This window comes from Mycteria americana, chromosome 1, assembly GCF_035582795.1.
Source record: "Mycteria americana isolate JAX WOST 10 ecotype Jacksonville Zoo and Gardens chromosome 1, USCA_MyAme_1.0, whole genome shotgun sequence".
NCBI classification, from domain to species: Eukaryota; Metazoa; Chordata; class Aves; order Ciconiiformes; family Ciconiidae; genus Mycteria; species Mycteria americana.
The window spans coordinates 207283045-207304690 of NC_134365.1; the positions used below are offsets into that span (position 1 = coordinate 207283045).

General features: G+C 42.0%; 1 protein-coding gene across 1 annotated transcript; it reads right to left on the bottom strand.

Moving 5' to 3' along the window:
• Positions 1–10735, bottom strand: BIRC2 (baculoviral IAP repeat containing 2). The gene is made up of 9 exons (XM_075491036.1): positions 10555–10735; positions 6701–8790; positions 6490–6589; positions 5266–5344; positions 4622–4670; positions 3343–3585; positions 1879–2133; positions 1694–1735; positions 1–854 (listed from the first exon to the last, which is right to left on the bottom strand). Exons 2-9 carry the CDS (start codon positions 7572–7574, stop codon positions 661–663), a joined length of 1836 nt encoding a protein of 611 aa, XP_075347151.1. The 5' UTR covers positions 7575–8790; positions 10555–10735; the 3' UTR covers positions 1–660.
• Positions 10736–21646: the final 10911 nt, after the last annotated feature.

Sequence of the window (21646 nt, forward strand, 5' to 3'; positions counted from 1 at the left end):
TTGTGTCAGGAAAAGACAGCATTCTACTCACTGCAGCCTACAGAGAAAAGCCAACAATGGAAACAGAGTAAACAAACACTCATTTGAGAAGTAGAAATACTTTAATTCAGTCTTCATATAAACTATTAATACACATTACACAAATATCTAGACATGAACAAAACTCAAAGTCCTACTGTTTCTGCAACAGTTAGCCTCTTTTCTCCTCAAGTCCACAAGAAAGCCAAAACAGAACCAAAAGAGTAGCTGAAGTTAATTAATATTAATTATTAATAAACAGCAATCAATATATTTCCTCACATCCACATGGAGGAAACTCATGAGAAGAGTTACGCCAAGCTCCATTTTAGGAACCCAGCCAGCAAGTTTTTTTATTCAAACTGAAATAAGGGCATACTGGTGAAACTGCTTTCCTTGCTCAGAAAGGAAAGCTACAAAAACCTCACCTTAGTATTGAGTTCATTTTGTGAACAGAAATAGTCTTTAGCAAGGAAGACCTAGTATATTCATAATGATGATACAATTTACCATTACATGACAGTGTTAGGTGGTTGATTAATCATCTTCTCTACCACAATTTTCCATTCTTAAAACACTGCTGGCTTAAGCTTCAGCAGTTGGAGGATGACAGGAACAGAGACATTGTGCAAGTTTCCCTCCTTACGAAAGAAATGTACGAACGGTACCCTTTATTGTCCCCCTGCAAATAGGGCATTTTCTAAGGGATGGTGCACATTCTTTGCATACCACTAAGTGACCACACGGAATAAAAACAATAGAAACTTCTTTGTCCATGCAAACTTTACATGTTCTTTCTTCTTGCAATCTTCTTAATTGTTCTTCCATAGGTAAACCTGAAAAAAATTATTTAACTTTTTAAGAAGCCTGAATACATGTGCATTCTAATTAGAATACAGCCATGTTCCATTTCACCCTTTATTTCCCTACCATAATTGCATCTTATTCACTAAATATAGATGGCAGTGAGAAAATAAGTACATTTTCCAGAGTTTGTAAAGTGACATGCAAGGAACTATGTACTTTCCACTTTTGTCAGAGAAACAGCTCAAGGATTGGAGGCCAACTGTAGTTCTTGAGACTAACCAACATTTACATTTTAACAAATGCTTGGTTATTAGAAGCACAGAGGCACAGCCTGACTGGTGGAAGTGAGCTATATTCAGGCTTGTATACTTTTCTGCAGTCTATTAACATATTAAACTACAGGACTAAGAACCAGAGCAAACTCAATCCCATGTCTGACTAGGTTTTACCTACCCAGCTGTTGGTCAATCTAGATCTTAGGACACCTATAATCCACCTTGGAAATCAGAGATGATGATATCTGCTGTGAAATGCTAACCCTACTATTCACTGTCCAGTCTGCCAAATGCCTGAGCAAGAGCTTGTACCAGGATCAAGTCCAGCATGTGCTTGAATTGTTGAGCTCCAGAAAGCTCTACCTCCTTTGGTGCAAAAGCATGTGCAAGGCACAGGATATAGCTCTTAGCAGACAGACTTGCTTGCAAGTCTGTACATGCACTTAACTTTCAGGTAAATCCATCTTACCAAAGCAAAATTAGGGAGAGGGTAAAGCATAAAACCTATTTCTTAACCAAAGTCATTTTCTTTTTTATGATGTTAGCTATTTGTCCCACAATACCCTTTAAAGGAAGAAAGAGTTTTAAGATACCTGAAACATCTTCTGTGGGAACATACTTCATGTTTTTGTCCACTAAAATAAGAGGGAAAAAAAACATCTTAGTCATTTGACTACTCTATAGTCAAACAGCATCTGATTTTTTATTGTAGGTTGCTATGACAGCACTAGTTAGAATTCTATAACCTTACATCCTTTAAAAAAAAAAAAGGACATACCAAATAAATCTTTGTACAATACAGGGTCACAATCTCGTAGACAGTTTCTGAATATGCTGGCTGCTTCATTTCCTTTCACTAAAACTGTATCTATCAGCTCCCTTGCTTGCAGTGCTGTCTGAGTCTTTTGCTTAATAACATCATGCTCAAGTTCTGTTATCACTTTAGCTGATAGTAAACTCCCAAGGATTGGAAGTACACATGTTAAACGCTGGAATAAAGCCATTCGATTCTTCCGGATTAAGGACAAGTCATCTGGAACACAAAGGGATTAGATGTTTGTTAGGAATACACTACTCCAAGTTGCTTTCTGCTTAACAATAATCGATACATTCTTTAAACTCTACTTGAAATGTTCACTTACTACACATCATTAATAAAGACCTCCGTAAGTTTTAGTGGTATTCACATAAGAACAGACTTAAGAAAACCACATACAAGCCTTTTCACCAATGAAACCTCCTGCTCCCATCTCTACATTAAATTTTCTGAGGGGATCTTGTCTAACTTCACACTAGCAAGACTTACGTTCTCTGCAGAATTGCAAAGAAAAACCAACACCTCCACATAACACCAATGCTAACTCACCGACAACTGGCAGGTCAACTTTAGTCAGTGGCAGTCGAAATCATGTCTGAGATGTACATAGAATCAAGCTTTTCTAAGAGGTGTCCAACAGAATTATGTGCAATAAAACTAGAAGTACAGCACAACCAGACTCGGGAGATTTTTTTTTTTTAAATAGTCTATCACAAACAACAACAAAAAATCATTTCCATTAAGATTTAATGGCTGAATCCATCTATGCTTTTTTGATAGAACATGCAAGTAGGAAAGAAGCAGTCTTAATCCAATTTATAATTGAAAATTTTCACTACTGCTTCACAGACTCAAAAATAGTAGGATTTTTTTAGGCTTCAAAACTGATATAGTATTAAAACAATAGGAAATGTTAAAGACACATCAAATAAACACTGTTAAATAGCTGACCTACATGGTCGAGTCAGACACAGAAAAGCAGACCTTTGGCCATCTTACAGAATCTAAATTTGTAAAAGTTTATGGCCTCTTCTAGGAGGTGGATATGGTGGCTCACTGATTCAAGTAGCTTAAAAAGCAGGCAAATTTGGAAAAAAAATTAGTAGAGTGTGCCAAGTAAAGTATTTTCATTCCATTTATTTTATTAACAGCAATATAAAGGCACACAAATTAAAAAAAAATATGGCTTTGTTCCTGTGGAGACAAATCAGATGATTTTGGACTCTTGGCACCTGTATGAACCATCCTCCTGAAACGAAATGTTTCCTAGACTGCTAGTTCCATACACATACCCTGACGATGCTTTTACAGAAGCTTATCCTAATAGGAATTAAACTAAAATCACTTAGTGAATAAAACAATTATAAAAATTATACATAATACAAACCACTTCTGCTTTCACTTTTATTCATGCCTTATGCGTACCTGATGCCACTTCTTCAAATTGTCTCTCTTTCTCTTCTTCTCTCTTCTCATCTTCAGCAGTGAGCAGATCAGACACAAGATCATTAACAGTCTTGTAGTTTTCTCCAGTGGCCAAGATTTTACTTTGCACTGTTTGCTTTATTAGTCTTCTACTGAATCCCATCTCTAAGGCAGCTTTAACCACAGGTGTGTTCATCATGATTACATCTTCTGAATGGCTCTCTCCAGGTTCAAAATGAATAACTAATCAAAGAAGAAAAATCACCATGTATAATATAAAGAATAAAATACCTATACAGCCCAGAAGTCAGACACATCGACATTACCTACACACATGCATATATACATGAATACCTAGCATTAAAATGTTTCAATGGTTAAACAGACTTTAAGTAGTTAGTTTTAAAAATGGAAGCCAGTTACTTGGATTCAATTTGATTGAATCCATGATAAACTTCAATCCATGTCAGGCCTTCACTAAAATCTAGGATAATCCAGAAAAACCACTGAGAATTCCATTATGTCTTAGCAGCTTTTTTTTTTATACTTAGTGATTTCTAACTTCAGCCTTTAAAAATGTATTGGGGGGCAGGGTGCCAAAATTCAGAGTTTATAGTACAAACAATTACTCTACTCCAGCTCTTGATCGGTATTTTCCATTCAATTTACTAAGCACCAAACACATGGGATTCTGACTCACTGTCCTCAACCAGCAGGGACTATGATAGCATAACCCACTCACCCTCTGGGAAGAGTTTATTTCCACCATAACTAGAGTCCAGCTCAGAAAGACTTCACTTTGTCAGCTTGTCCTACCCTCTCCTTGACCACTGCTCCTCAACTCAGAGCATTTACCTAGCTTCGTGCCTAAAAATGGAGTTGCATAATTGCATAGTCATGACACCCACTAGCAACTGTTCCACCAAGTTTGATACCATAGGTCAAGTTAACAAATGCCAAATTTACTTGTTTTGTTTAATCCAACCATGAAACTAAAAACCACAAATACAGCAGATGCCAAGCATTCAAAACCAAAAATCTTAGTATGACCTGCTAGTATAAAAATAAGGAAAATGAAAGATGAGATCTCTTAAAGGTGCTTCCTTGAAGTTCATCCATATAACATTGAAGCTACCTAACTTTTATCATTAATTAAACCCTTATAATATTGTTGTTTCCAAGAAAATCTAAGAATTGTTAAGCAAGTTAGCTTTGAATAGCCAATCATTAAGTTTGCAAAGTGCTGATGAAGTTCAAAAACATGCTTTAATATACATACTTGGGGGATCAATGTTTTCATCTACAGGCGTATCAGAGGTTGACAAGAGCTGTGGAACACAACAGAACTACATCAGTATCAAAGTATTGCTTTTCCAATACATTGCTTAGTATTGCTTTTCCAATACGTTCTTCCATCATCAACCATGCTAAGCTTTTTATCTGAATGGTACCCATTAAGTATTTTACATGCAGTTACACAAGTCTGCAAGTTTGTGCAACTATATAACTAATATAAAGTTAGTGCTGACAACTTCCATGAAGAGAAGTTTGGCTTACTCTTGCTAGAAGCATTATGGATGGACAGCCTGAATTATTTCTATGACTGATTTCTGAAATAACAATTACTGATCTGCATTATTCACTGAAACTTACATAATCAGAATTTCCCTCTCCTGACACAAAGGAGCTCACTGTCTCATAACACTTTCCATAAGTAATTTGTACAGGTTAAATTCTACTAGTCCAAGTCCATTAGCCATGGTTCAGCACTGGTTTCATTTTTGTGCTCATGAAAAGCATTTATCATGTTAGAAACCTAGTAGAAATATATGCAGAAATGAGGCAGGAATGGACCGAACTCCCAAAAAGAATGTAGCACTCTTCAGCAAGGGAAAAACAAAGTTACAAAACAGTAAAGTTTACCTGTTCAAGAAGATGGGGGAACCTGGCCTGAATTTGACTTACAAACTCTCCTCCTTTTACACGAAGCAGATACTCACACCTGAAACATTGACAAAAGTACTAAATTACACTTTCCCACAAAGAAAAAAAATAGAATAATAAAAAAAAGAATAAGAAAACAGTTTACAATAACACAGCATAACTTAAATACATGTTTCTCTTCCTTCAGCAGAGAAAGCATTCTCTTAATTGGAAGCTTGATATAGCCTAGTGGCTGGTGACACTTTGATAAAGCTTTTCCATGACATTCAGCAGTCAGTAGGCTTAGGTATATAAAAGCAGCAGAGCTTTATGGTCTGCTACCAGTTCTAATCAAAATGGCATGTCATGAGAAATGATACTGTGTCAGCATCAGTACAAAGTGCAGTGATAAACTGTTTCTATCTTGCATCTCACCATTCTTATCTCCTACTCAAATCATTCAAAAGAAGTTAACAAAATTTATCACCACTATCAAAGCCATATCTGCTTTACTAATGCAGAGTTGTATCTCTTAAGTACATTTACTGACAGGCATAACACAGAAGGAAACAAAAGGTGTCATTTAACTCTACATACATCGCGTAGTCCAACAGTAGCTGGTAAACTGCCTGTGAAAGACTAGTTGGAGATCTACGATGTGAAGAATTATTATTAGCTTTCCTGAAATTAAGTGCAGCTATTTCTGTCATTAATATAGGTAGAGATTTCCACAGGCACAGATAGCAATTAAGTATGCAATTGCCATTTAATTATGGGGGACATATTAAAAAGTTATTTCTGTCATTTTCCCAATAGAGACATGTTAAACAGCCGCCGAAACCTTCTTCACAAGCCTTTCCACACCTAAGAAATGAAACTGCACCTGCTGAAAAACTGGTTCAAGAACATTCAGCATGGGCACAGAACTAGACCAAAGGAGTCATATGTTCCTTCTACTTCATTTCTTAGCAGCTGTTGCTCTCCTCAGTCTGCTTTCTGACTGCTTCTCTTGGATAAGTATGCTCATTAACAATGCAGCCTCACTTACTAATAGTGATTTGGGGATGGATGCAGCTTTTAATTATGAAGTGGAAAGCATTAAATATCATGCTTAATGAAGAAATGTTTTAATTAACTATTAAGTGCAGTACACATCTGCCAAAATTAAAAGTATTTGAGCAGTAAGGATGTGAACAAATATATGATAAAGATTTTGCAAGTTACCTTGGAAACCACTTTGCATGCTCAATCCATGGATCATCTCCAGATTCCCAGCACCTTAACCCACCATCACAGCAAAAACACTTGACATCATCGTTGCGGCCTTTAAAAAAAAAATCAAGGCAAAATATCTAGCAAACATTCACACAATTTACTTTAATTTAAATGCTGACATAGCAATATGAATAAAACCAGAGACATCAGTTTTTCTTACCTACATAGTAAAAGCCAGCATCTGCAAGCTGTTCAGGCTGAACTGGAATTCTAGCTGGCCAATTTATGAATGTTTTAACACGTGCTTCATGGGTTTGCATGCTCACATTTGAAACATTGAAACCTGGCTGGTCTCGGGTAAGGTTTTCCACGAAAGGGCAGTTAGGAAAGTGTCTCCGATGCTCTGACATAGCATTATCTTTTGGTTCCCAGTTACTCAGCTGACCACCACAGGTGAAACAAGCAACTTTGTCTGCTGTCCCCAAGTAATAAAGTCCAGCCTTTGCCAGATCAGTGGGCGAGAGAAACATCAGTGGCCATGAGTGAAAAGTGCGTAGTCTAGCATCTTCTGTACTCATAGAAGGATTGTGAAGTTTAGGTCTCAAGAATGAAAGGTCTTCAACTGCCCTAGTAGTTACTGGGTCTTGAGGAAAACTGGAAAAAGAGCCACTGAAATATCCAACTTGTTCTAAACTTGGAGAAAGTGTTATGGAATGTAGAGATGGTGAGAGACTGTTTGCGGCCGAAGACAAAAAGGCAGAACGAGAGGACAGTCCAAGGTTGTTAACTGAAAGCATGTTTTGAACAAAACTGCAGCCGGGATGCAGCTGTTTATGTTTTTCCATAGCATTATCTCCTGGTTGCCAGTTGTCCAATGTTAAGCCACAACTGAAGCACTTCACTTTATCTTGCACACCAGTGTAATAAAACCCAGCCCGGGCAAGACTTCGTTCTGACACTGGCACATTAACAGGGAAAGCAGAAAATGTCGACATTCTGTAGAGTTCACAGGATAAGTCATACTTCAGTTCACCACACAAAGCACTCTGCTTCATGATGCTAGCCAAGAAAGGGCTATTTTCCATTATGTTCATAATGGACTATTTTTGGAAGAATGGGACAAGTCTTCCTCTGGGAGGTAGTTGTGTGCATTAAAGGCAATTCAGAATAACCCCTGCCTGTACAAAAGTGAGAATCTGAAAACAAAACACTTTAATGTGCAACCTTGCATGTGTATGTGAATAGAATTAGCCTCCTGATTGACAGCGTTTAAACATTTGGGAAGTTCTTGTACTTTAGTTTACACAACTACTTTCAGTGCAAAAGCTGCCCCATCCCATTTTGACAATTGAAAGAAAGCACATCAAAAAGGACTTTCCCTTGAATTATATAGGCATCGCATGCTTTCCTTGTACTGTATATCTGGGAGAGCAGTATCAATTTGTCAGGCTAGTGGAGGTGGGATCCAGAGGGGAAAAACCTCAAATGGGTTTATCAAAATCCTTTGTCAATAAAGAAACTAAAATGGGGGGCAACTAAAACAACATCATTTTTAACCAGAACATATGTTAAGTGATTTAAGAACTATTGCACCCTAGACAGCTGATGAATATGCAGCTTATACACATGTAAAGATTTTAGTTTGTAAACCTCATTACGAGGCTAAAAATAATGGTTATCAAGCTCAAAAGGCATATGAAAAAAGAGCCCCTGAACTGACATTACTGAACTGATCTGGCATATTTGCTACTACTAGACTTCCAAATAAACTGTCAGCTTCTGCATATTGTTGTAATAATTGTTAAGACTAAAGAAGTCAGTTTGTACTCAACTTCACATATATCAAATATTCAGCTATGAGATAAACAAACCCTATATACTGTCTCTGACAAGGATGAACTGTCTTAATTAACAAGCCTAGAATAGCCCCAGCCTTTTCTGTCTATAACATTGTCAGCACAGACTGAACAGAGTATTTCAGTTTTAACCTGGTGCCTTAGTTACAAGTATAGAGTTATCAAATTTAACATAAATGAATTGCCTTGTGTCGGGACATTCTAATGCTTTATACTGTTGAATTAAGTTTTTTCCGTATGCCATGTTTATGTCATACAGAAGCAAACAGAATCCTCAGATTAAAAAAAATTTTGAAGCCTTAGTTTCTTTATTTGTGCACAGAACTACCTCCCAGAGTTCAGACTGAAGTCCCTTCTAAGGTGCCTACGCCTCCATATTGATACTGACTGCTCGCAAGAAGAAACTGTAAGTATCTATATTTCAATCATTTAATTCTTTCGGGCGGAACAAAACCTGTAAGGAAGAAAGAGAAGAGTGTTTCAAAATATACAAAATGAGGTGCATGTAATGTCTATATAAACAGAAGCTACACAAATTGAAACACTAAAATCTCAACATAAGCTTTTTTGTAATGTTAGCTAGAAAGTTTCAGGGAGTCAACTTTACATACTGTCACATGGAGTGGATTTTATACACTTAATTTCCCTGTTACTGACACATATGCAAAATTGTTTAATCCACAAGCACAACTTTTTTTTGGCCAATGCTTGATCACAATCAGGCTGCTTGATCACAAGCTGTATAACTAAAGGTAAAATCTGGTACTAAATAAGTTAAGTCCATTTAAATTGGCTTAAGCCTGCAGATTCTCAAACAATAAAGAGCCAGTTTTATTACACTGACTTAAATTAAGAGTACTGGAATTTCTTATTTAGGTAAATCCAATGATACTTGACATAGGACATCAGCAAAACTGAACTTCACCAAAAATTTCAGGTAAGAGCAGGGACAAAATTCAAAAGTTCTTAAATATATACTTTTATATTTATTTATATATACATATATAGCACTCTGTTCTACAGTATCAGTTCCTAAAGAGTTTTTCCAGGAAAGACTCAAAACAGATATGCTTGTCACGATGACACAGCCCCAGAGAAATCACCTACTGGAAAACAGCAGAGCACTTCCTACTTAACTCAGCAGCTCTTAGTAGATTTGTTCTTAATATGGTCACACTATTGTTACCACTAGTTTCTTAGTCACTGAGGATACGAGTTACAAATGCCTTACACCAATCTACTCTTTTAACACAGACGGTGAGGCTAAGCTATCAACATACATGAACAATGCTAGTCCAAGAAGTGAAGCCAGTTTCCGTACTGGAGAAAAGTCAGATACCTCAGAGTAAATGCCAGAAATATCAGAGCAAACCGAGATCCTCATAATCCTAAAACATTTAGGATCACTTAAACTTGAGATCCTGCAGTCACTCTCTACCGAACGCTCTTCTAATATTATCTTCCACTATAGCCCTGAGGATCCTTGATTTCCAGAGTCACCCTGCTGCTCTGAATCTCATGCGTTTTTTCTTCCATTATCCTGCAGCGACACTAAGAAGTTATTTAAGCCCAGAGTAGTGATATTTAAAGCACAGCAACCTCAAAACTCAATTTAATATTCTTCTGCTCTTGTGTTGTAAGCCAGGCAAAACAAGTTTACCTTCTAAGCACCCTCCGCTAACTGTACAGGTCTTGAGCACCGAAATCCACCTGGCGCGGCTTGTGCGGGGTCGCACACCCCCAGCGACAGCCCCAGGCCCTCCCTTGCCAGCCCCCGCCGCCCCTCCCCGGCACCGCAGGGCCTCGCTCGCCACTCCGCCACCCTCACGCTGCCGCCGCGACCGCGGGTTGCTGGGAGCCGTCCCGGGCCTCCCGCAGGGCCCAAGCCCCGCTCCCTGAGCGGCCATCCAGCAGGGCTGCCACGCTCCCCCTCCAGCGCCGGAGACTACGGCCTGGGGCAGAGCAGGCCCCTCAGCGCGGCCCGGGTCTCCCCTGCCGCCGGCCGAGCCCAGCTGCCATTGGCGGCGCCGCGAGGCTGGTGACAGGCGCAGCCGCCTCCTGACACGACGCACCCCCACCCGCCGCCCCTCAGCCGGGCGCAGAGACCCGACGCGGCCCGCACAGCAGCAGCGCGCTACCGGCAGGGCCCCACCAGGCCGCGGCCCGGCCCCGGCCCGCACGCACCCGCACCCCCTTTCCCCCCCCCCCCCGTACTCACGGTTTACCGGTCGGGCCCCCCGCAGCGGGTGGCCTGGGGCGCGCCCCAGCCTATATACGGAGCCTGGCGAGAGGGCGGGGGGGAGCGGTGCCCCTGCCCGGCACCGCCCCTGCCCAGGAAACTCCGAGTGGAGGCGCCGCGCCGGGAAAGCCCCGGCGGCCGCCGGGCGCATGCGCGGCTGACGAGGAGGGCGGGCGGCGGGCGGGGCCGGCCCTCCTTCGGTCCCTCCTCTCTCTCGGTCCCTCCCGCCGGGCCGGGGGGAGCAGGCGGCCTGTGGGGTTGTCCCTCCCGGCCCCCTCCCTAGCGAGCGCCTTCGTGTGGCGGTCGCCGGCGGGAGGAGCGTTCCCCTGAGCTGCCCGTGCCCCTCAGTCCTGGGGGCTGCGGCCAGCCGGCTCCTCCGTACGGCCTCGCCGCCCTCTCGCTCGTTCAAGTAGCTGCACTGAGGGCAGCGGGAGGCCCCGGCCCCGCCGGCGTCAGCAGGGACGTTAGGTACTTTCCTCCCGGCCGGGGAAACCCGCAGGGAGAGCGTGCTTCCCCGGCGGCCCGGCGCGGCCCAGGGCGGGGATTTCCAGCCCCGCGGGCACGGCGCCGTGCGGGGCTGGCGGGCGGCCCCAGCGGCCTGTGCTCCCCGTCGCCGGGTAGGGGAACGGCCGAAGGGGCAGCGCCTCTGGCAGCGGCCCAGGCCCACGGCCTTGCCTACGGGACCTCGTACTAGCACTGACGGAAGCGAGCACGGCTGCTGCAGAGGCGGCCTTTTCGGGTGCCTCGGATGGCGGCTTGGCTCTCACTAGCACTGCTCTCCCCACAGCCATCGGCTACAGACACAGCCCGCCCGTACAGTTTTGCTGTCCTGAGGGGGTGGCGAGGACGGGACTTGCTGCAAACCCCGCAGCGTCTCCTTGACGCCAGCGTAAAACAGTTGCTTGGCCACATTTCCTAATATAGGCAGCTCTGCAGGCTGCAAGAGGGGAAACAACGTGACTGATGAAGGACTTCAGTCACTGAAAGTCACAGGGGAAGAACAGGAGGAAGACAAAAGAGAATACAAATTTCCACTGGAGGGGTTTAAGGCAGCATCTCTGCATATAGAAATATGAAAAACTTCCACAGCCGGTACGAGAACACTGACCAAAGCTCAAAATCTCCCAGCACAGTCATGGTCTGGCATTTCCTATAAAGAAACAGCAGATACAAGATTAAAAAAAGCCCCATTTTGTGATGACAGAATGGTAATGGGGTGTTTACACAACTGAGAATTGAAGATTAAAAATAAAGGAAGTGTAACTGAACAGAGCATTATGACACTAGTGGGTAATTTTCTGTAACAGAGTTCCAGTAAGATGAATTTGCAAGAGACTCATTCATATCTTTTCTAAAACTGTTTCAAATTTCCTGTCATATGTGATGACATTTATCATGTAACAATACTATCTGTCAAATTTCAAACATCTAGCTGCGGTGACAGCTAGTATAGTATAGCTACTACTGTAACACCATGTAACTTCACATAATTATAGACATAGAAACGTTTCACCAGTTGCACAAAAAAACCCCAACAGGTTAAAAACTCCTTTTAAAAGTTTAAAATGGTTATCAGGTCACTGATGTGTCATTTTAAGGAAGCTGCTGACATGGAGAAGACATGGCTACAGGTCAAATACGAGTCAGCTCTCCAAATACCCTATCTGAAGAGTGATGGGATGTGGGATTTAGAGTTTTACTGGACATGAGGAACTGTTTAATGTCACATAAGGAACCAAGCTCTGTATATGTACGTGTGTGTGACTTTAATTGGAACTGCTTACAGATTTAGTTTCACAGAGCAAGCTGGGGATGCTCCCAGTTTGGGGACTTCAAGCAGGACTCCCCAGATGAAGTTACATTGAATCTATTGTAACAGATTCTTGACTTTTTACCATTGTCCTGGTTTCGGCTGGGATAGAGTTAATTTTCTTCCTAGTAGCTGGTATAGTGCTGTGTTTTGGATTTTAGTATGAGAATAATGTTGATAACACACTGATGTTTTAGTTGTTGCTAAGTAATATTTACAGTAGTTAAGGACTTTTCAGCTTCCCATGCTCTGCCAGGCGCACAGAAGAAAGAAAACTGGGAGGGGGCACAGCCAGGATAGTTGATCCAAAGTGGCCAAAGGGCTATTCCATACCATATGGCGTCATGCCCAGTATAGAAACTGGGGGGAGTTGGCCGGGGGGCAGCAATCGCTGCTCAAGGACTGGCTGGGCGTCAGTCGGCGGGTGGTGAGCGGTTGCATTGCTTGTTTTTTCCTGGGTTTTGTTCCTCTCTTGCTCTCTTGTTGTTTTCCTTCTCATTACAATTTTTTTTTTTTGGTTCCAATTATTAAACTGTTCATATCTCAACCCACGAGTTTTCTTACTTTTGCTCGTCCGATTCTCTCCCCCATCCCACCGCGGGGGGGGGGGGTGAGCGAGCGGCTGCGTGGTGGTGCTTAATTGTCGACTGGAGCTAAACCACAACAACCATACATTCTCCCAGGGCTAATTAATCCAGTGCTCCTCCTTCACTCCCTGCAGCCTGCATCCCTCCCTCCCTTGTGCCACTCCACCCCCAGCCACGTATCTGCCCTTTGCCCCTCTGAACCCTTCGGCCTCCTCCAATCTGGCGATATAAGCTGCTCTTTCCTCCCCTCCCAGGCCTCAAGGCAAGCAGTTTCAGGCTCTCCCTTTCTGCTTGGCAAGCCTCATGTCACAATGAGGAGGAAGGGAGGGGGAGGAACAAAAAAGCAGGCTAAAATGCTTGTAATAGCAGAAAAAGAGGTGTAGCTGACTTAGCTGCCAGGCTCTTTCTGCTTGCTTTGTCTCTTCAGGTACAGTAGCAGCTCCACCAGTTCTCCATTCCCAGCAATTCCTTTGCTTTTCAGAGAAAGAGAGAAGAGGGAACTTTCCCCACCTACTTAGTTGCAATGATGGATAGTCCTTTCGCCAGAGGACATGAAGTAAGAACATAACTAAATGTTTCCTCTTAGGACTGAAATACCTGACGAACAGTGCATTATCATCAGCATCCTGAGTCTGGCTTCAGGCTGGGACCAAGGTAACTCTCCAGAGGCAGAGAGGAGAGCAGTGGTGCTTAAGTCCTACCCAAGCTAAATGCAGGCTTCGGCTTTGGTTCTCAAGCTGTGGCACATCACAGTGGGACTGATACTTATTCCTGCCCTTTTACCTCCTGCAGCAAGCTTCCAAGGTCACAGTCTTGACATAAAAACCAGTGGGATTGATAAACTGAAAGAAGGCACTCTACTTTGCAGACTTCCCCCCTCTTTGGAGAGGGGGGAAGAAGGCTGCATTCAGATAAAGCTGTCCTCAACCAAGGGAAACTGCTTTCTTAAGGAGTCCCATCTAATCATAGAGGTCAAAGTGCTAATAAAAGTGTGGCTGCCACATCAGTGTTTATGAAAATAAACCTAATGGCAGTGTTGACTGAAACAGCAAAGGTGATACAGCAAATTTCTGCAGGTGGACTGCAGTGACCATGCAGCATAAGTGCATTAGCAATGCCAACAGCAAGTAGCACAGACAGCCCTTGAAGTACCTTATGTAACTGCATCTCCAGAAGTCTTCTCCGAGAGGCCTGATGAATGTCAGTCTCCCCATACTGTCATCCTTCTCTGATGCCTTCTCCAGTTTACTGTCTTCCACAGCATTAAAACATCTGGCTTTAATGGCACCTCTGTAACACACACGTACACATCTATGAAGGGGAGAGAGGGAAAAAAGGCACTGTCACTTGCCTTTCCATTGCTACTGCTCTTCTCTCCCATAAATTACAGAAAAAATACTGTTACCTAGTTTCTCACCACTATAAGTGACTGTCGGAATATCTCGCTAGGATTTCAACCTTACCAATTACACACGCAGAACCTTAACAACCTGACATGCACAAATATGAACCATGATTTTTATCTTAGATGTTTTCTGGAGATACAACCAGCTCCAAGTAGCAAATTCATCAAGTCAGTGCTACCGAGGATAAAATACAACATAATCTGCAGTTTCAGTAATACTGCTCTGGTCTTTAATCCTAGCCAAGAACGTAACCCGTAGTTGCTTTTTTGTCTTAGAGACAAGCATTCAGTTAGGTGATGAAAAAGTACTCCCTAGAACATTAAATTACTATTACTTCAACTGTATCTATAGCCTGCCTGGCTGTTGATATATAGAAATAACAGAAACTATCTTAATTCCAAGCTGCTTTTAGGAGTGAGAAACAAAGCATTTCTCCAAGGCCTCACGAGGCTTCGTTGGGGAGCCATGCAACTCAGTTAGTGAACTGAGAGATGGAAGGAGACTCTTGTACCCACTCTCCCACAAATTTAAGCCCACCTACAAAACCTGTATTAAAAACAAAAACAGTTATCGCTGGCTAATGCCCACATTTTTCAGCTTCCCAAAGGTATCAAATGCCTCCATGGAACATCATGTACTTATTTTTAACTTTGGAGCGTTGGCTTCATTGTGAGCATCAATCCCCTTTCCAGCAGTAAAGAGGTAGGTTTCATCTGTTAAACTGATCTAAGATGGTAATTAGCATTCCACAAAAAAATACTGACCAAATTTTCTTTGGAAGATGTGGCTTATCAACTCCTTCAGGACATAAGAGAAGGATAATGATGAGAGAAATAGGAAAAAAACAGATATTAAGGAAAACTTAGGAAAAGCCAACTTGCGACAGAAAATATTAACTGTAGGTAAAGTTGCGCTATCTATTTAATTTACAAATGAAGCCAAATCCCAAGAGCAGAGTAGTTCTGACATCCTGTAAACATGAGATCAGACAAGCCATGTTTTGATAATCTAGGTGGATGCAAACTGCCCACTTTGTTTTGACTAAACACAGCAACAGGGCACCTACGTCTAGACCAGCAATAACTATTACTTTTTTTTTTTTTAAATGAGACTTTTTAAATTGCATTTGGGCATATAGCAAAAAAATGCTCACAAGGGACAAATATCATATCTAGACATGAAGGGCATCCATGACTCATTGTAATAACCTCAAATGTTCAAGAAAAAAAAACAAAACTCAGAGCGTACATCTTGCTGCTCCCTTACTGAAGGTCAGTACATTCACAATCTGGAAAGTTTCCATTCTCTTTGCACCCAGACAGAGTTTTGTTTTCCACATCCTCCTACACAAAGGATCACAAGTACAAATGTTAAAGTTTACCTAAATCAGTTGTGGGTTTTCTTTTCTCACATTTAGTGCTCAGATGAATTCTCCCATAAGCCATAAATAGTCTCAAGAACATATCAAAGACACGCTGAGTAAGTTGAGGCTTTTAAATCAATCAGAAACTCTCTTTCATCGTTATTTACTTGGAGGATAAAAAAGAGTTGGAATGAGTTGCAGGAAGATCTTGGTACATGTTGAGTTCAATTCCCTTTTTAGATTTGAGAATCTGCTCACTTTTCTAAGTTTTATTCTCTGCTTCTAGGAAGACAATTTTGTTCTCCTGATGGTATAATAAACATTACATTCAGCAGGAGATGGGAATGTGAAGAACGCCAAAACAGAGATGATTGGACTACAATAAGCCACATTTAGGTGGGAAGAGGACCACCTATACATCAAGGAAATCAAAAGGCTGCTATTCAGCCGCATCAAACTGTGTAAGTTCAGAGCTCCACATTCCTGGTTCTTCCAAAGGAGTTTTCTTTCTAAACAGCAGGTTATCTACTTTGACTCCAAGTTACTTCCTGCTGTCATAGTAAGAAAATTTCTCTAGACCTTATTTCCCTCATTTATTCCGGATCATCTCTCTGCAAATTTTAGATCCTTCCTAAGGTGTTTAATTTGCTTTAGTTGAACTAGCTGTTGCTATTCACGTTCTTGAGGAATCTTTTATGTCAATACTCCTTCAACTGAAAGAGAATCAGGTGTGGCACTGTTTGATTTCCTGAGGATTACACTGGAGGTTTACTACTAAGACTACTGTTAGATTCAGGAAGATACTACTGGTTTGTGAAGTGTAATTGTAAATGTGACTGCATCACACTTTACCTAGGAACTGGGTCATTGACGTGATGAAGCATTCCGTTTAAAAGGCCAACTACCTCAGAAATTAAATCATCCATTCAGAGGTTAGAGGTACAAGGTGAAGTTTCCCAAAGTATCTACATCACGGTTTCAAATGACACATAAGCACATGGGAATTCACTAACTTCCAAAAACCTGCGTGCAAAGAGGAGCTTAAGTCTTATGTTGCCACATGCAAAATAAAGCCCTAATTCTGGAAGCAAAACCAGAAATCTGAGCTCTGTGCCTGAGTTCCCAATGCAGCTAATGGGGAACCAATCTGTGGTTTACAGCAAAACCAAAAAAAAAAAACCCCTGTGCGCAAACTGAACAAGCCATAAATCAGCTCTACTTGAACAATGATGGCACAAACATTTGTAGCAGACACCGCATTCAGTGACAGGAGCGGGGGCTGCTTAGGTTCATCCTGTTGCCAAATGGTAGTAAAACTGCAGCCTGAGAGAAGCTGGGCTTTTCCTTTTTGTATTCTGCTGCACAATACTGTGTTTCTTAAGAATATTTTGAGAAATAAGAGGAATCATAGTTGTACTGAAAAGCCTTTGTCTGTTTAGCACTTACAGGAGCAAATAAATGAAAAGCAATCTAACGTGCACTACTGAAAAAAAAGTTTCCTTTAGACTTTACATTAAATTTGTAATATTTTCATGAGAGTACATTAGAAGGAAAAACAGTGAAAACAGGAAGAAGGGTGATGAGCCTTTGATAAGGAGTTAAGCTAGTATTTTTTGGCTAGCAGCTTACAAACTGAATATTAACCCACATAGCAATACCCATAGGACACACATAACGGGGTGGGGAGGGGGGAGCGGGGCGGGGAGGAAGAGACAACAAGTGCTAATTGACTGAATATAAATAGCTATTTAGTGAAAAGGTTAGAAGACTGGGTTTCCAGTGGCTGGAGTTTGCTGTCAAATTTTGACAAATTTGCTGTTAAATTGGACAAACAATTGAAAAGTTATTGGGGTAGAGTGGACAGACAGATACATTCTTATACAAAAAATGATTGCATAAACGAGATGCCAAAATCAGGCCAAAAAACACACAATAGATGTCATGCTGAATACTCACTTCTTTTTTTTTTTTAGCAGAGAAGGAAGGAAAATTGCTCCATTCCTGGTGCGCTCATTCAGAAGGACCACCTCAGACTCAGAAAACAAAGAACATACTGACAGGGCTTAATTTAGCATCAACCAGTGGCTGCACTGACCTAAAATCTATCTATCCCAGTACCAGCCAGTACCAGACATCCCAGGTAGCAGATAATCTGTTTATGCAATGGAAGCCATCTGGATCTCTAATACAATAATCTGGGCCTATTATCTGAAGTTCAATGTTACTAATTGTGATAATCCAAAAGGTCACTCGAGTCCTTATTTTATGAACAAAGCTTTTGGGGGAAAAACAAGTTTGCATCCAAACAGAGACATTCTTGGGCCAGAAATTCAGAGTGCCAGCAAGCACAGCTGGCTCAGGGAGCGGGAGATAGATGCTGAGTTCATTACCCCATGGTGCTGCTGAGACAGAGGATAGAGCAGCCTTGGAGGAGCAAAGGGTCCTTTGTTACTGTGTTGAGTAATTTCAGCAGAGAGAGACCATTTTCAGCTGGAAAAGCACTGTCCTAAAGATCACTGGGATCAAAGACCGTGAAGAGAAGGGACAAAGTAAGATTTCTCCTGTCCTTCAATTACGCCAGATTAAAGAAACAAAATAAACCACCCCATTGCTAACACACAAAACTAATGAGAGCGTGTTTTTCAACAAAAATGAAAACCTGGTAAAATATGCTTGTACGGCATCTGGAAAATGAAGCCCCAGCCTCTGAGGCTTTAAGAAGTCATCAGTTTAGAAAACAGTAATGTCCTAAGTAGACATGAGATGGATTTTATCCTGCTCTGAGAGTAAGGCATATATTTAAAAAAGACAAGACCACCAGTTCTGAGATTCAAGGTGCTGTGCTCTCTTCAGGCTCTGGTAATAGTGGAGATTAAATTAGCATCTAAGGGCTGGCACAGAAGAAGTCCGCGTGTCTCAATATCAAAAGTTTCCAAGCCTTAAGCACACAGCATCTTTTCTAGCACCACCTGCACATTGAGAAGTACAAATGCAAGGGTCTGAATAAAGTACCAATGTCTTGGGGTTTGATACTGGCCTTCTTGCCACTTACTTATGACTTCCTTGGTTTTATTTTAGAGAAAGTTAACTTTTATCCTATCTCGAAGCTCTTCCTAATACAGTTTTGAATGGATATCTAACTATGAACCTGGTTTGCGTCTGAGCTTTGTCAAACACATGCTGTAGGTCTCCAGAATGCTGTCTCCTTCACTTGGCCACTCAGTTATAAGCATAAAATAAGCTACTGTGAGAACATATCCAAAATTAAGCAGGTTATCTTCCTCTGAAAGAATATACAACAGTTTGGCATCAGCCCAGGACTGTAGGAGTTTCTCTGTTTTCTGTGGGTCTGTTTTTCTTACTTGGAAACAATAGTGGCATTCATGCCTAGGCAGTTCATGAGGTTACCGCTTCTGAAGCTGCGTTTCTCAATATGCAGCAATCGCTATAAAAGATGCAGCATACTTCAGAGCTTAGCACATTCAGTGTTACCACAGTGATTTCCCTTCTGCTGGCTCCTCTGGAGTAATTAAAAAATTAATTTATTTCGAAGTGAAATGTTGCATGTACATACGAAGCTGCTCAATCCTGCATCCAGACGTGTAGACCTACGGGCTGAGGCTTTGTAGATTGAAATACATATACATCATGAGTGCTATTCTTTTGGTTCTGGCCTTTCAAATCTCTCTTTCCCCCTCCAGTCAGTTCCTTTCTAGCCAATGCTAATCTTCTGTGCACAGAAAATGAGCACATTTATACAATATCCTGTTTTTCAAAGGTTGTTTTGTCCCTTTAGTTATCGCACACAAGTACTCTTCAGCTGACAAGTTGTCAGCTACATCATTTGCAGGTTGTCAGGCCTCCCACATTACAGTGTATTTGCCCAGCCCCAGCAAGAAAGACTATGGCTTTTTCATAGACAAAGATAAGCTACCAAATTCATTGTAAACCAATTTCTTCTGTTCCAATAAATAGTAGAACAAAAGACAAGCGTCTGCAAAGCAATGCATGTTTGTCTTCTGTAATATAACACTATGACACGCACTTCGGAAAGCTATAGAAGGCAGGCATGCTACAGCAGCTCTGAAAACAAAAAGAGCTGCTGACCAGCAAAACTCTTAGAAAACACCAAAAAAGGTGCAGAATTTGAATGTGAGGCAAGAGAAGGACAAAGGTTACAATGATGCAATTAGCAAGAGAATCATCTAGTAAAATGCAGAAGAGCTGTAGGATAGATATATATATCTGAGCTGGTCAATCTTTATAGTCGAATGAAAAGAAAAAGGTGTTTTTAGGATGTGTTTTTTATTAAATCCTGAAATAGACATTTAAAATGGATTACATGCACCACCCTGAAGTGCCTTTTTCTCTCTGTTATTTGCTAAGGATGTGAGTGTTAAGTCACTAGTGAGCCTGTTCCAAGGCTATTGGGGCAGATAACAGGAAACAAATCTGGTTTTAATCTTACATTTCTGTAACATCATAGGAGGCTAATGTAACTCAAATCAGTGGACAAGGGAAAATGATAAGTCAACAGTTTCTCCAGATCTACATGCTTTTCAGTGCGTGGTTTGTGTATCAAAGGCACGAACCCGACCTGTGATCCGGCTGGGGCACTCTGCTGTGTTTCTGGGAGCAGCAGAAGGTACAAGGAATTCTACAGCAGGAAGTTATGGGTAAACACAGCAGACCTTCAAATATGTTTGCCTTGTTTCTGTCCATTTTCACTTTCGTTTCCTTGAGGACAGGATTTGATAGAACTGCAGAGAAATGAAACTGAAATGTTCCCTTCTGGGGCAGGGGATCAGAACCCATGAGCTTGCTTTTTTTTAAAATGCACTGCTTTGGGGTGGTTTTTTTAGAAGATAATCAGGAAAGGGTCATTGTTTTACCGGAATAATTACACAGAATGACTTATGACAATAACATATTCCTAGCAGGACACTAAAAACTATCTGTGGATGTCCATTTGGCAGGCCCGAGCTCATAAAACACCAGCCCAGAAGGCCCAGGCTGGGTAGCCACATGCACCAGTCCCGAAGAGCCTCTTCTCAGCAGCGGGCACCTTCTCTTGGGTTGGGCTGCTCCTCCCTGCAGCTCAGGGCACCGCTGTCCCCACTGCCACTTCTGAGTGTGAAAATCCAGGTACCCACCAGGCATGGCAGCTGCATCTCACACGTTAGCAGCAGTTCTGCCATCTCGTCCTCATTCTCTATGTCCAACAAGTAAAATACAGTAGGTGCCTGCTGCTTGGGCAGCCAGACCAGGAGAGAGGGCAGAGCGATAAACTGCTCATCGGGAGGGTGGTCCTGCAGAAGAGCAAAACAGTGTGTTTCACACATCAGGATTTTGGAAAGCTGAGCAGTCTACGGGCGGGTTCAGACACATAGAAACTTTCAACTTTTGACACACTTACAAAGTGCCAAATTTCACAAGACAAGTAGTCAAGCTAATCAAAATGATCTGGCTGTTCCCACCAAGGGCTACGTTTTCCAGAGTATGATCTATCACGCAGCGTGACAGTGGGATTTTATTGCCAAAGAGGCTTCAGCGGAATCCTCAGTGAGGTTTCAGATTGCTTTCTGGGGAATGAGCCTTTGGGGGTGGCGGGGAAGGAAATTTGGCTGGATTCCTCTCAGAGTTTGTGGGAATTATCCTTGAGGCTGAAGGAATGTGAGAGTTCATGGACCGAAGATGGATCTCCCCAGCCTGTGGAGTCGAGGACTCAGAGGACAGAGGCACACCACTGCTGCAGAGCCAGAGTGTTTCTGTGGTGAACATCTGCTTTTCCAGCAGAAGTGTATTCGACAGGGAAAGTCCTGAGGTTCCTCGGGCTAGCTACAGTCATCACAAGCGCTACAGACCACACACCTCTATGGAAAGCTGCTGCAGAGAGAGAGGAGCG

What these genes read in the sequence shown, in the direction of transcription:
- BIRC2 (XM_075491036.1), bottom strand. Translation starts at nt 7,574, where the DNA reads ATGAACATAATGGAAAATAGCCCTTTCTTGGCTAGCATCATGAAGCAG. An exon ending in TCCCCCATCTTCTTGAACAG is followed by an intron (nt 4,671 to 5,265) that starts GTAAACTTTACT and finishes TGTGTTCCACAG; the next exon opens with CTCTTGTCAACCTCTGATAC. An exon ending in TGAAAACATTGATCCCCCAA is followed by an intron (nt 3,586 to 4,621) that starts GTATGTATATTA and finishes TTCTTTGATTAG; the next exon opens with TTATTCATTTTGAACCTGGA.